Source organism: Patiria miniata, unplaced genomic scaffold (assembly GCF_015706575.1).
Source record: "Patiria miniata isolate m_02_andy unplaced genomic scaffold, ASM1570657v1 HiC_scaffold_7, whole genome shotgun sequence".
In the NCBI taxonomy this organism is placed as follows: domain Eukaryota; kingdom Metazoa; phylum Echinodermata; class Asteroidea; order Valvatida; family Asterinidae; genus Patiria; species Patiria miniata.
Genome location: NW_024037074.1, coordinates 19,445,268 through 19,457,511, shown reverse-complemented (window position 1 = coordinate 19,457,511; position 12,244 = coordinate 19,445,268). Strand labels below are relative to the sequence as shown.

Below are 12,244 nucleotides of genomic sequence, written 5' to 3'. Positions count from 1 at the left end.
ATCGACGTGTATCTTGCAACACGTGAGGTGAGAGCGTATTCCCTTTTTGAGGAGGAGGAAGGGGTATTGATCATTGTTGTTAATGGCAATTTATTTACGTGTGCATGAAGTCATGTTTTGGCATTTTGGTCTCTTTAATGTTTTGAGGTTTAAAAGCCAACTTTTCTTCGATTTTGAGAACTCAAAAATAAAAACTGACACAATATATGGAAAAAAACTCATTTGAAAAGTTCTGTTCAAAATCGGGCAAGAGGGAGCTTGAGTAGGAAAATCTCATGAAGAATTTCTGAAGATCTAAGTTGAACTTGAAACTATCTTGACCCAATCTGTCCCACTTACACACTCCAGTCCGCTGACGCCCATTGTAAAACGCACATGCATATACATTTGTACATGTAGGCTATTGTGGACTTCGGACAAACTAAGAGGTATCTCAATATTTCATATAAAAAAAAACGATTCCGCGAAATGTTTTTGTCGCACTTACGACACAAGCGAGCCTTACGACACAAACGAGCCCAAAATAGTGTTATATCCCGTAAAACAAATCCTGCCAGCATTTTTTCCCGAGGATCGTGTGATCGTATTCACTCACGTAGGAAACGCATTGAATCTTTTATGAACTGTGTCAGTGCGGCCGAGGAATGATATTCATCGCGCCACGGTGTCTACGAGATGTCACAAGTACATCAGTCGACTGCTGATGAAGAACCCATTTGTACCCAACTCTTGAGATTAATCCCAGAAAGGTCACGGGGTAGAACCCCGTATATACCCTGGGGGATCCGCACCTATGCTTTCCACGGTATTGTGTAGTGTAAATATAACATCACCCATTATTCTGCTATATCTCATGTCGCGTGGGTGTTTGGATCTAAGTACACCCACGCCTCTCGAATTGATGGACACGCGAGTCGAGTTCACAAGCCCGTCTGCGCCCAAGTTGTTATTCACCACACACAAAAATAAAAAGTTATCCTCTCATAATTTTTTTTTTGTCCGAAGAGCAAATTATTCTACCCGCGTTCGCCTTAATGAAAATTTAATTGCATTTGAGCACGTTGGTTTCGTCACAAATGGGATTTTTTTTTTAAAGTCAAGTCACAAGGGTGCAGGATAAATGTGTATTTTTTTGCCCACTCCAATGTTTTCGTAACCATTATTTTTTTTGTCCATCTTAACTTTAGGTTACTCAACTCAGCTTGTGTGGGGTGCTAAGGTGTCCCGGGGGAGGGGGCGGGGGTGAGAATGAATTTAGGTTGAAAGAAAACAAAAAGATCGAAATGTTTTTGACAAACAAAATTATAATTTGGAGCTTGTTTTATGTCAAACGGACCGCGCACGGCCGGTTGCCGGTATGCAACAAAACAACGAGCCAAACTACAATAAGCATATACACATCATGAATATTCAGTTTGAATTTCGAGAAACATGGGGTATTAATGTTGGTCCAAATACTATGGGGCTTCCCCTCGTGCTAAAGTCCACGCCAAATCAACGTTAAAACCGAAATTCATCGGCAAAAGCTAATAGGTGGATACAGTTTCTCCGAATTGGTGTGTTCAATAATACTCCCACAGTAGGCCTAAGTTTGTCAGGCACGACATGATAGGCTGTACACCTATACCTAAGGGGAAAAGTGCACAGGATCACAGCTTATGCAACAGCTGACGAACAGACTTGTCCCTTTACTCCGCTTTCATAGCTTTCTTTTCGACGAACATCATACAAGCAAAAATTTAAGACTCGTTTTTAAGAATATTATTGTCCAAGCAAATTTAAGTGAAAATGTTCGAACAAAGAGAAAACACAATTTTCTTGGGTCTCCTAACTGGAACCCCTTGCCTGTGGACAGACTGTTTAAAACCATCTTATCGTTTTCTTCCGATGCCATTTCGGGCGGGGGGACAGTCTCATTTGGTATCATCTCTATCTTCACTTTGAACAAGTTTTTCTCAATAAATCAGTAGGTCCGTTTCCAAGTAATTATCAACGTTTCTCCGTTCGTATAGGCCTACCTTAAAAGCATCATCTGCCGAAAATCAGATGCCTCCAGAAATTCAGCTTAAATATTTTGTCGCCCTGAATAATTGTGCGTGTACATTTTGTGAAGTCGCAATTTTCTATTCTTGGCCCAGGATAAATTGTGAGAATCCTTCGGACTTTAAAGGAAACATGACGCCACTTCATCTCGTGTAATATCTTTACAAACAAGACGGCAACAAAACACCCCACTTACTACATGAAATGAAGTGCTGCGCTACCTAATCCTACGGGAAGTCGCGCCATAGGAAGAAAACCCACACTGACATTTAAAGAGCCGTTACCTTTGATATTTTTGAGCCCGTACTTGAGTGGGTTGCAGCCTCGGAAAGAGCGAAAAATAAAGGGTGCGATTGCCCAGCAGGACAATGCGCTGTCGTGTGTAACACGGGAGACTTACATCAAATTTAAAAAACAAGTGAAAACAGTATATGAATAGGAGAAAAGGAAATTGCTTTTATCGAATTATAATTGGAAGTTTTTTTTGCTAGCGTCTCCTGAAGAATAAAAGAGATTATTGGGTAGAATTGGCGATTTTTTTCCCCTATAAAATCTTGGTGACTGTCTGTTGAATATTTTAAGAGGTGCGCAACTTGTACTTACCATATTTTTTTATCAAACGTAAAACAATGACAATTCCTACAATATTCCTCAGGGTAAAATCATGAAATTCCTTACATTAGGACCGATCTTGCAGGCTTTCAATGGATATTTGAGATTTTTTGACGTCTTGAATATATCGAAAACTTCAATCTTACATCACTTTAATTGCAAGTTCGGAAACGGTCACCTTTGTTAACAATCAATCAGCCAATTTTCAGTCTTAAAACATGACTTTTTCCACTCAAGGATGAGCATTTTAATATTTGAGTTTTGACCTTCTCCAACACAAGCGCAAGCTAGAAATGAAAAACCTTGACAGACATTTAATTTAATTAAAAAACTGCGACAATATCAAACCGCACCAGGACGACTTTCAACAGAAAAATGAAACAAAATTCATGAGAAAATTTGGCATAAAACAATGAAAATATAAGTTGAGATCGCTTTGAAATTCTAAGGGTTTGATCGTGAAGGCTAAAACTGATGAAATTATCATTAACAAAAAGGTTGGGAAACCCATCCCACTCGCTTAATCCACCGCTAATTATTTGCTCCTTGTTCATTCCAGGTGAACTTAACACGCTTAATAAAACAATTGTGAGACAGCGGTGGGGATTCTCCCTTCGCCTGTAAAACATGCTCTTTCACAAATTTGATTGTTCTTCTACTAACAAAAGTTCAATTATGGTGTTTTATTTTACCGGGGAAAGAAAAACCTGCTTCTCTACTCTACGAGGGCCTACAACTCTCTGGAAAGACCCTTTTTTTGGTGGGGGCGTTGCTTTTCCGCCTCTAATGCACAAAAAAAATCCGCCTGAATTATGGTCGGGCCGCAAATAATTTCGAATGGAGAAATTCATCATTCTATAATTAAACGTGGGCGAATATTTTTTCATCGTCTCATTCAGAATTGAATAACATTTATTTCGGAAAAAGTAAATATTACTTTTTGTGATATAAAAGCAATTTCGTTTTTAAAGTGAAACTCGAAACTAACACATGATGAAGCATTACCTAATTCAAGGATTTAAAAACAAAAGTGATGACAATACATGCATCTTTATACATGTACAAGTATATTAACTCTTGATATTTGAGAGACGTTTCAATTCGGCACTCGCGCGCCACCGAGTCGGCAGTGCCACGCGGCACAGCGGTCACTCACCGAATCCCATGTGGGGATGGCAAGGCGCGCAGCCCCCGGTCTGGGCTGAACAACAGGTGGGTGATGATGAACGTCGCCTTCGGTAAACCTTTCACAGAAGGCATCACTCGAAATGTCATACATCCATGTGTCAAAGAGAATGATCAGATCAACGGAATAACCTCCTCCCCCTCACAAAACGATGCAATTTTCTCTCTGGGAAAACAGTCCCAACTTGCACAAAAAAATTGTTTTTCAATCCAAATTTTGTATATCTAACACAACGGACAAAAAACAGCAAACAGCTGGTGGAAATTATAGGAATTATATGAACCAAAAGAAATATTGGCAACTCTTAAAAAGTTCTCCTGAAAAAAGGACAATCAAAATTGAAAACTGGAATGTGGATTATTTGGAAGTTCGGGTGATTATTAAACTAAAATTTGGTTGGGATAATATCCTCAAAAATTGACCAAACAATGCGAACTACATGTAAATGCAATAAGTTGAGGAGCCTTTTGGGTGTCCTCTCCTTTTACAGAAAATGTTGTTCTACTCTGAACATTGCTCACATGAAGTCTTCATAAGACTACTTTTTTTTACGTGACAGCGCAATGACTCATATTGATTGAATGTCAAAGATTAACATCATTATCGTTTTTGAGTCTTAATTACGAAAGATAGGGAGATTTGTTTGGCAAAAAAAAAAATCATTAACATGCATTTCACCTTAGTAACTGTGTAACCTATTCACACTACATTTAAATAAATTAAATCAAAAGGAACAAATTGAGGCTTCAAAATCAGGTGCCATTCTAGTCTGAATATTTCGCATGTGGTAAACTGTGTGTGTGAAAGGGGGGGGGGGCAGTGAATAGCCATCTCTCCCCATGGAAAGTCCATTTCCAAGTGAAAATTATGGCAATCAGTGATGTAGTTGAGTTCATCAGTCGAGATAAGTCCCTGCAAGTCCATCACAAGTCATCCAGTCCCAATTCAACTTACAAGCTATTCCATTGAGTTTTGACAAAGGCATTCCTTTGTTCTTGTTCATCCACTGTTACTTGTGACTGGACTTGTGATTTCCTTGTGACTGGACTTGAGATGGACCCTTAATGGACTCGGCTACATCCATGATTGCATTCATTGACTTGGGACGCTTAACTCCGTTTTGAAATTTCGGTCCTTTTAATTTGTCAACCTATATTCGATACTTATGGCGTCCAAATTGTCGTATTTGCAGGGCCACCTTACTGACGAATGTCATTTTTTTCATTGAGGTATTGATGTTAAGCCAATTCACTTGCATGTTAAATTTCTCAACATCGGTTTTACACAGTATCAGTTCATGACACATAAAACAACAAGTTCATGTTTTCTTTTTTTTTTCATCAATTCAATTATTCACTGCTCAAACGATCAGCACATCCCAGCAAAAGCTGAATATTTCTCACCACTTTCTCCTGACCTTCAAAAGTGCATGCCGGCAATGTTCAGTTCACTGGCACAAAACCTCATTCTACAGACTTTGTTTTCCGTCAAAACTTACTTCAGTAACAATCACGAGAAAAATATATGGAAAAACCGCATGCGTGCATGGATACGCCACACAGTACACATAACTCATTCAAATGAGTGTGCAACAATCCGTAACATCTTTGCAGAGAAACGCGCCTGAGCACAGACTCACAACTCCAGTGTCCTTCTATCTCATTTTGGTTTTCACCGCTGAGGACGTACTTGCTCGCAGAGTCGTACAGTGACAGCAGTCATGACCACTTGGTTTTTCCATTCACCATGTGTTCTCACATTAGAACTTGCATATTTCTGCAGTCATGGGATTTCCTACCATGAATGATCACCATACAGCTGCTACAGTGTACATGTTTTCTGCTTTGAGTTCCTCTAAGTGTGTCAAGATTTCAAATCTGAGGTAGAAACGTGATCATCAACTACAGCTGACCTCACAAGCATCAATCGTTGGCTAAAGACAAAAACGAGACCAAGCAGTCTTACTGGTTCCTCAGGGTTTCAGTGAACACTGTAAAAAATTCAAGAGCATCACTGTTGGACGATGGGCATAGAATACTGCATGGAGATGTCTTCTTGTAATAGGAAGAAGTGAATCAGTCTGTTGTCAACAATATCTGTGGACAAAAATTAATCATTTAAGTATTATTAAAATAATAGTGACTTGAAAGACAATGACTTGCTCAGACTGGGGGGCAGTGTCATATTTTGTAAATTCTATCAGTAAGTTCTTCAAACTTAAATATACAGCAACATCAAACTATTAGTTTTGTTTTAAAACACAATTAACTAGCTCAATTTTGTGAGCATCTGAAAGGTGTAACTTTGAAAATTAATGGTTCTTTGAATGTACACCACTGAATATATAACCCAATAAAATGTAACAATCCCTCCATATGCACAAGTTTCCTTCCTTTTACTCTCCATTTCAATCTAATATCTGAACAAAATAATTGACTGGAGTGGAGCTTGAACCTGTTGCTCCGGATTGCCGTTCCGGTGCTCTACCAACTGAGCTATCCAGCCCTATGTTGGCAGTTCCCCATTTTGTCAGTATCTTTGTTCAAGGGGCTCTTGTCATCAGAAGCCATCAACCTGTATATGTCATGTAGCCAGGCCCAACGTCACGATGCTAGCAACATTTCTGTGATAAGGCCAAAAAAAAAAATAAGTAGGTCTCTGGTCAGCGCGCGCATCGATTTTAATCATGCACGTCGATCTTTTTTTTTCCAAAATGTTCCGCGGTAGCTCCAACAGCGCCCTCTATTTCCGCACCTCCTCAATTTCTTTTTACCAAAGAGCACCAAGGAATGGGAAATTGCACCAAGGCAAATGATCGAAAGCACCAAGGCAAATTATGGAGGACACCAATGTACATGAGGACACCAAAAAAGCAACATAGTACCCCACCTTGTCTGTACAATCCAAGCTTGAAGAAAAAAAAAAAAAGAAAAAAAAAAGAAAAAAAAGCCGCGTGGCCGCGTCAACTCTGGAACTTTGGTCTGACCAGAGACCGAATATATATATTTTTTTTGGCCTAACTGCTGATAAGTCATATCTTACTGCATATGATCTTTGGTGGGTTCAGCTGCTGTCCAGCCAGGAACTGTAGGAACCTTCGGATGTCCACTCGGGCCCCAACCATCTCATCTGGTTGCCTGCCTTGTGTCTGGGTCTCGGATCCTTCATTTACTGCCATCGAGGGGAATATAATAATATTGCACTGGCTTTTGGTTTGAATAAACACTGTTTAGAAGTTATGGGTGAGGCCACCGAGGTGTTATACACAAATATTGACCGCTTTAACTTGTGATACAGTAAAACCAGCCTCACTTGTTGATCCTCAGAGGGTTCTATCTTTAATATATCACATTTAATGCAGTCACTATTTGTATATTTCAGGTTTCATTAAAAACATTCAGCACCAACAAAAAGACTGTGATTGTTTGATGATCAAGCAAAAAATTACATACTATACAGTGGACGCCGCTATAACGAACATCGCGGGATCCACAGAAATTGTTTGTAATAGCGATCTTTCGCTTTAGCGATTTCAAGCTGCCAGTGCTCCGGTACTTGCTTTTCAATAAACAACGCCCTTAAGAACTTCACCTACACGCCCTGGTAGTTACTGAAAGACGACTTTGAACATGTGCCGACTATTGAATTATGTAATTACACAGTTTTCGAGCTTACTCCCTACGGCAGGGTGTGACTTTCCTCTTCTTTTCCTTGGGGAAATAATAGCCACTTGTCACTTTTCTCTTGACATTTTTTTACAACAATGTTCGGTACACTTTGCACACAAAAATCGGGAGCCAAGGACGATATTCCACTGCATTACCAAATGATGAATCTGATGTTTTAAGTTAAAACGGCCTAAAGATCTCGGAATATTTGAATTTAACGAATCCTTCTCTCTAGGTAATCCTCCTTCAAGCTTCTTCAAATATTGAAACGTACCCCATTCAGGAATCTCCAAATCCTTGAAGTGTGTGGAAACAGTCACCTGCTCAGTCTCCACCCTCAATCTCATCTCCCCATTCTGATTGGCTGAAAGTTCCTGTTCACGATGAATATTCAACAGTAGTGGAGTCAGGGCAACGTTTGAGTGGATGCAAGTTTGCTTCATATTCATGCAATACAAATTATATGCAAATGATACAGGATGCCTAAAAAAAATTCCTGAGTCTTTTGGAGAACCAGAATATTGTGAAATAATTGGATTATTGAGTTCAGTTGTTTCTGTGGTTGCACCAAGGCTGAAAGTCAAATATGACTTTCTGCAAGTTCAGTTAGTGACCATAAAATAAGTCTGTAACAAATGCACTGTTGCATTTACAGTTATAATATACTGGAATATAGCCAGTGTAATTAATTGTAAATGTGAGCATTTAACCATCAACAAGCATCGCATATTGGCATATTGAAATATTCATCACACTACAGGTACATGTGAAATTAAAATGTGTTGACCAATATAAACTATTGGTCAACACATTGGGGAGTCCGGTTGGCGTAGCGGTACTTTCCTTGCCTTCCAACGTTGTGACCCGGGTTCGATTCCTGTCTGAGCCAATATGTGGATTGGATTTTCAGTTGCTACCTGATTCCTTGAGTTTTCCCTCAGAACATTCATCTGGGCTTTTCCTCCCACCTCTAAAACAGTAATTTCTTCACATTGTCTTCTCTGTACTGGGACCCATTAGAGATCAGTGGATTCCACTGAATGGGCTACCCAGTTAAAATAAGAAATAAATCAATCAATCAATCAATAAACTAAGGAGATTTATGTTGGTGCCAGACACAATTTAAGATTTAAGTACATTTACCAAATAGCTTCCAAGATTTTTCATTCTTTCAACGACATTCCGAAGGGATTTCAGAGGTGGCATACAAATACTGACCTGCCAAAGACGAAAACAATAACAACTGATGAATGTGTTCTGTAAAATAGGGTGATATATATTTATTCTATCACGTGTATTTAATGTTTTGCAAAAACTGATCACTCACATGGCAACCTTCTTGTAGCAATACTTACATCAAAGTCAGGAACAGTTGGTTCGCTGTACTCATTCCATATACTCTTGGGGATGACATTGACAGGGACGTCATGCACGACATTACGGCTATGACCTGTTCTGGATGGCTGTGAGAAATTAATGTGAACTTCATGAGAATTAATGTTGGTTTCATATTTATAAACCAGGGCAGGTAGAACAGTAGTAATCACAAAATTGGGCAGTATCCTGCAATAAGTTTTGAACACTTGTCAGAGTTGCTATAAAAAAATTGTACAATACAAAACCATCAGATGAATCAATTCAAATCACACTGACAAAATCTGACAGAAACTTTATGAAATGAGCAATGCAGTCATATGAGACCACTAACAAAGTGCTGGGAAGCCAAGTTGGTGGAGCACTAAAACTTAGAACGTCCCAGGTTTACTTCTTCCCCTTTCAACTAGGGATCAGGTTGGCGTAGTGGTACTTTCCTCGCCTTCTACCGCTGTGACCCGGGTTCGAATCCCGTCTGGGTCAATATGTGGATTGGGTTTTCAGTCCCTACCTGATTCCGTGGGTTTTCCCTAGCATATCATTCTGGGGTTTTCCGCCCACCACTAAAACTGTAATTTCTTTCCGCATCTTCTACCAAGTGACCCTACTGGAAATAAGTCGAAAGACTTTCGTGGGCAATCCCGGCCAACAATCATCAATAAATAAATAAATAAATAATGAACTAAATTTCACTTTGGCTATTACACAATCTACGTGTTACGCTATGACGTCCGTACACTTACCAATTCAATGTCAAATGTGAGACACGGGCTGAATTTCTTGGTGAGCTTGACTTTGATTGACTTGGCATTCTGTGCCGTCTTCATTGCTCTGACGATGTCGTCTGGTGTGATCTCCAGATAAATCTCATTGGCTTCCTCCGACAATCCTTCCATGCGATACTCATCAAAGAAGTTGCTCTAAGATACAGAAAGGGCGTCAATCTAGCGGGGTTGCAATCGGAGGGCTCAATTTTATGTCTAGTGGGGCAGATAGATACTCTCATTTCTGGTGAAATTTGCCTCTTACTCATTCATCCCAGAGCTGCTCATTATTGGCTGTTTTGTGCAGCCGAAAATAATGAGGAAAATTTCATAAACAGGAAACTTTGGGGATGTTGGCTGGGTAAGTGAACTTGTATGCAGAATATCAGGCTGAATCATCCCAATGAAAAAATGAAAATTTTCAGTTACTTTTTGTACACACATGTGTATGGGCATTGCACAGACCGTCTTTAGTCCAGTTACCGGCCTTGCTTGGGAAACTCTATCTCTTACTGCTTTGTGACATCGGAAATTTGCAAAATAGGGATTTTCCAAAGTCAGGAGCATTAGAGCAGGGGTTTCCAAAGATATGACTGGTCACAAGCATAGACTGGGGCTATGCTGGCAAGTTTACGGTCCAGCGTAGGCCGGGAAGTGTTGTTGATCCGTTCTGCAAAACTTACAGCAGTTAGTTCACACCAGATGCCTCCCTTGGCCACTTTGTCATTCAGAATGAAGTACATACGGTTGACGGTCAGTCTCAAGACACAAAGTGGAGTCATCTTGGCGATTGTGCTTACCACTCCTGTTAACAGATTAAACCTGGACAATCAGTAACTTGAGATGAGGCAAGGCATTTCACAAATATTTGAACTAGACGACTGGGCTCATTTGTACTTGACCATAGTTTGATGAATATTTGCCCGATAACTTTTTTTAATAAAGGCAATGGCTACGGCCCCCTTTCATGGTCCCCGATTTCGCGAGGCTACCGAGCCGGCAGTTATTCTGAATGACGTCAGATCTTGATGTCAGTTGGAGTAATGTAAAGGTTCTAATTTTCAGTAGCCATCAAAGCGTCTTGGTGGTCTGGCGGATATTGCTGGTGTCTGGAGATCTCCAGGTCATGGGTTTGATTCCCCAAAACATCAAGTCTTACTTCTCAATGAAATGAAATTTCACTTGCGATTCATGGGTTTGAAAGATTTTTTTTTTAGGGAAGTAGGCCATCCTACCCAGAGAAAGAAAATAACAACTTTTGAGTGTGACTTTTGGGAGGTCAGATTTAATTTCAGGGCAAAAAAAAATGATCATTCATAAACTAATATTAGGTTTACAAATACAATAGTTGGAAAGAATGCACTATCCAGAAGCCACTTCTTTGGTTGTGTACAAAGTCTAAGGAGAGTTGAGTGCATTTTTCGAAGTATTTTCTAACAAAATTAGAAATGTTTCTCAGTCCCAGGCTCGATTCGTGTCTTTTTTAACAACGAAGTGGCTATCGTTACGGCAGCCGTTGTTTAGCGCCCTCTACAATACTTTTTTGATACGCACACAGGTATATAATTATTTGTTTCCCCACGTTTTAGCGAGCAGTGCGACAGCTCAGTCGATCATGTCGATAGAGAGTAGAATTTTGCTCCGCGAGGTTGCGGGTTTGTATCTCAGTTTTGCACTCGAATTTTTTTCCTTTTCTAACCTGAGGCTTTGGAGGATTTTTTTTTAAAGGGCAATAAAGTCCGAATTTCATAACGTACAAATTCACTTTTTCCCTTCTAATTTTATATTTCTCATGTTTTTATAAACACTGATAAAAGTTGCAGTCTACCGTAACGATAAAAAATGGGAAATGCGTTACGGCTGCCGTAACAATAGCCACTGCGTTTTTTAATTTAAGACGAAGTTTTTGATGTAGGCTAGGCTAGGCCATTTGGTGCTTACTTGTGAACTGTTCAATACAGCCAATGTCTACCACTTTAGCTCGAAATCGCATGATGGGTCGTATATTTCAATCAAAACCTTATAAAGACATGAAACTAGGCTAGTGTAATCATGAAGCAGACGACGCCATGCCCGGAAAACTATCCTGCGCGCAATATTTCATTAGACTGCGACCCAGAACAATGTAATAGTATTCTCGTTGAATACAGTCTGGATACCAGTCAGCCTCAAAATCTGGATGTGCCCAATCTCGTCCCCATGGTGTCGAGCAGTACGCGCCCACTACTACCTGCTCTCTCAAACGCGGTTGGAAATAAAGTAAGCACTGGGGACGAGGTTGGGATGTGCCGTCATTGAAACCGCTTCTTTCTCATCTTCCAACATGATTTGAGCAAAATTCTTCGATGCTTTGGACAGAAGTTGAAAACAGAATTGACTAATAGTCTATTTCAATGAAAAAATCATTCATTTTTCCTATAACATGTTTAAATAAAATTTAATACCCTTGAGCATGGGGTTTGACCCTGTGGCCTAATGGATAAGGCGTCAGCCTCCGGAGCTGAAGATTGTGGGTTCGAGTCCCATCAGGGTCGTTTGCTTTTTTTTTTTTTTTTAAACGACGGTCGAGGGATCAAAATCTGTTAACCATCACACAA

At 39.8% G+C, this 12,244-nt stretch overlaps 1 protein-coding gene and 1 non-coding gene across 3 annotated transcripts; one reads left to right on the top strand and one right to left on the bottom strand.

Annotated features, from left to right (window-relative positions):
- Positions 1–2,785: 2,785 nt before the first annotated feature.
- LOC119746107 (checkpoint protein HUS1-like) lies at positions 2,786–12,116 on the bottom strand. Of its 2 annotated transcripts, none has more exons than XM_038222901.1 (8): positions 12,092–12,116; positions 10,331–10,452; positions 9,627–9,803; positions 8,865–8,972; positions 8,653–8,727; positions 7,784–7,883; positions 6,884–7,012; positions 2,786–5,937 (listed from the first exon to the last, which is right to left on the bottom strand). In XM_038222901.1, exons 1-8 carry the CDS (start codon positions 12,099–12,101, stop codon positions 5,852–5,854), a joined length of 807 nt encoding a protein of 268 aa, XP_038078829.1. In that variant the 5' UTR covers positions 12,102–12,116; the 3' UTR covers positions 2,786–5,851. The 2 variants fall into 2 exon arrangements, with proteins under 2 accessions (XP_038078829.1, XP_038078828.1); XM_038222900.1 differs by lacking the exon at positions 12,092–12,116 and adding an exon at positions 11,589–11,675.
- Trnar-ccg lies at positions 12,109–12,181 on the top strand. Its single transcript has one exon. It is a non-coding gene; the product is annotated as a tRNA-Arg (tRNA).
- The last annotated feature ends 63 nt before the right edge of the window (positions 12,182–12,244 follow it).

Coding starts and splice junctions, on each gene's coding strand:
- LOC119746107 (XM_038222900.1), bottom strand. CDS start 11,640: ATGCGATTTCGAGCTAAAGTGGTAGACATTGGCTGTATTGAACAGTTC. Junction 10,453..11,588: donor CTGTATTGAACAGTTCACAA/GTAAGCACCAAA, acceptor ATCTGTTAACAG/GAGTGGTAAGCACAATCGCC. Junction 7,013..7,783: donor TTTGGAGATTCCTGAATGGG/GTACGTTTCAAT, acceptor CCTCGATGGCAG/TAAATGAAGGATCCGAGACC.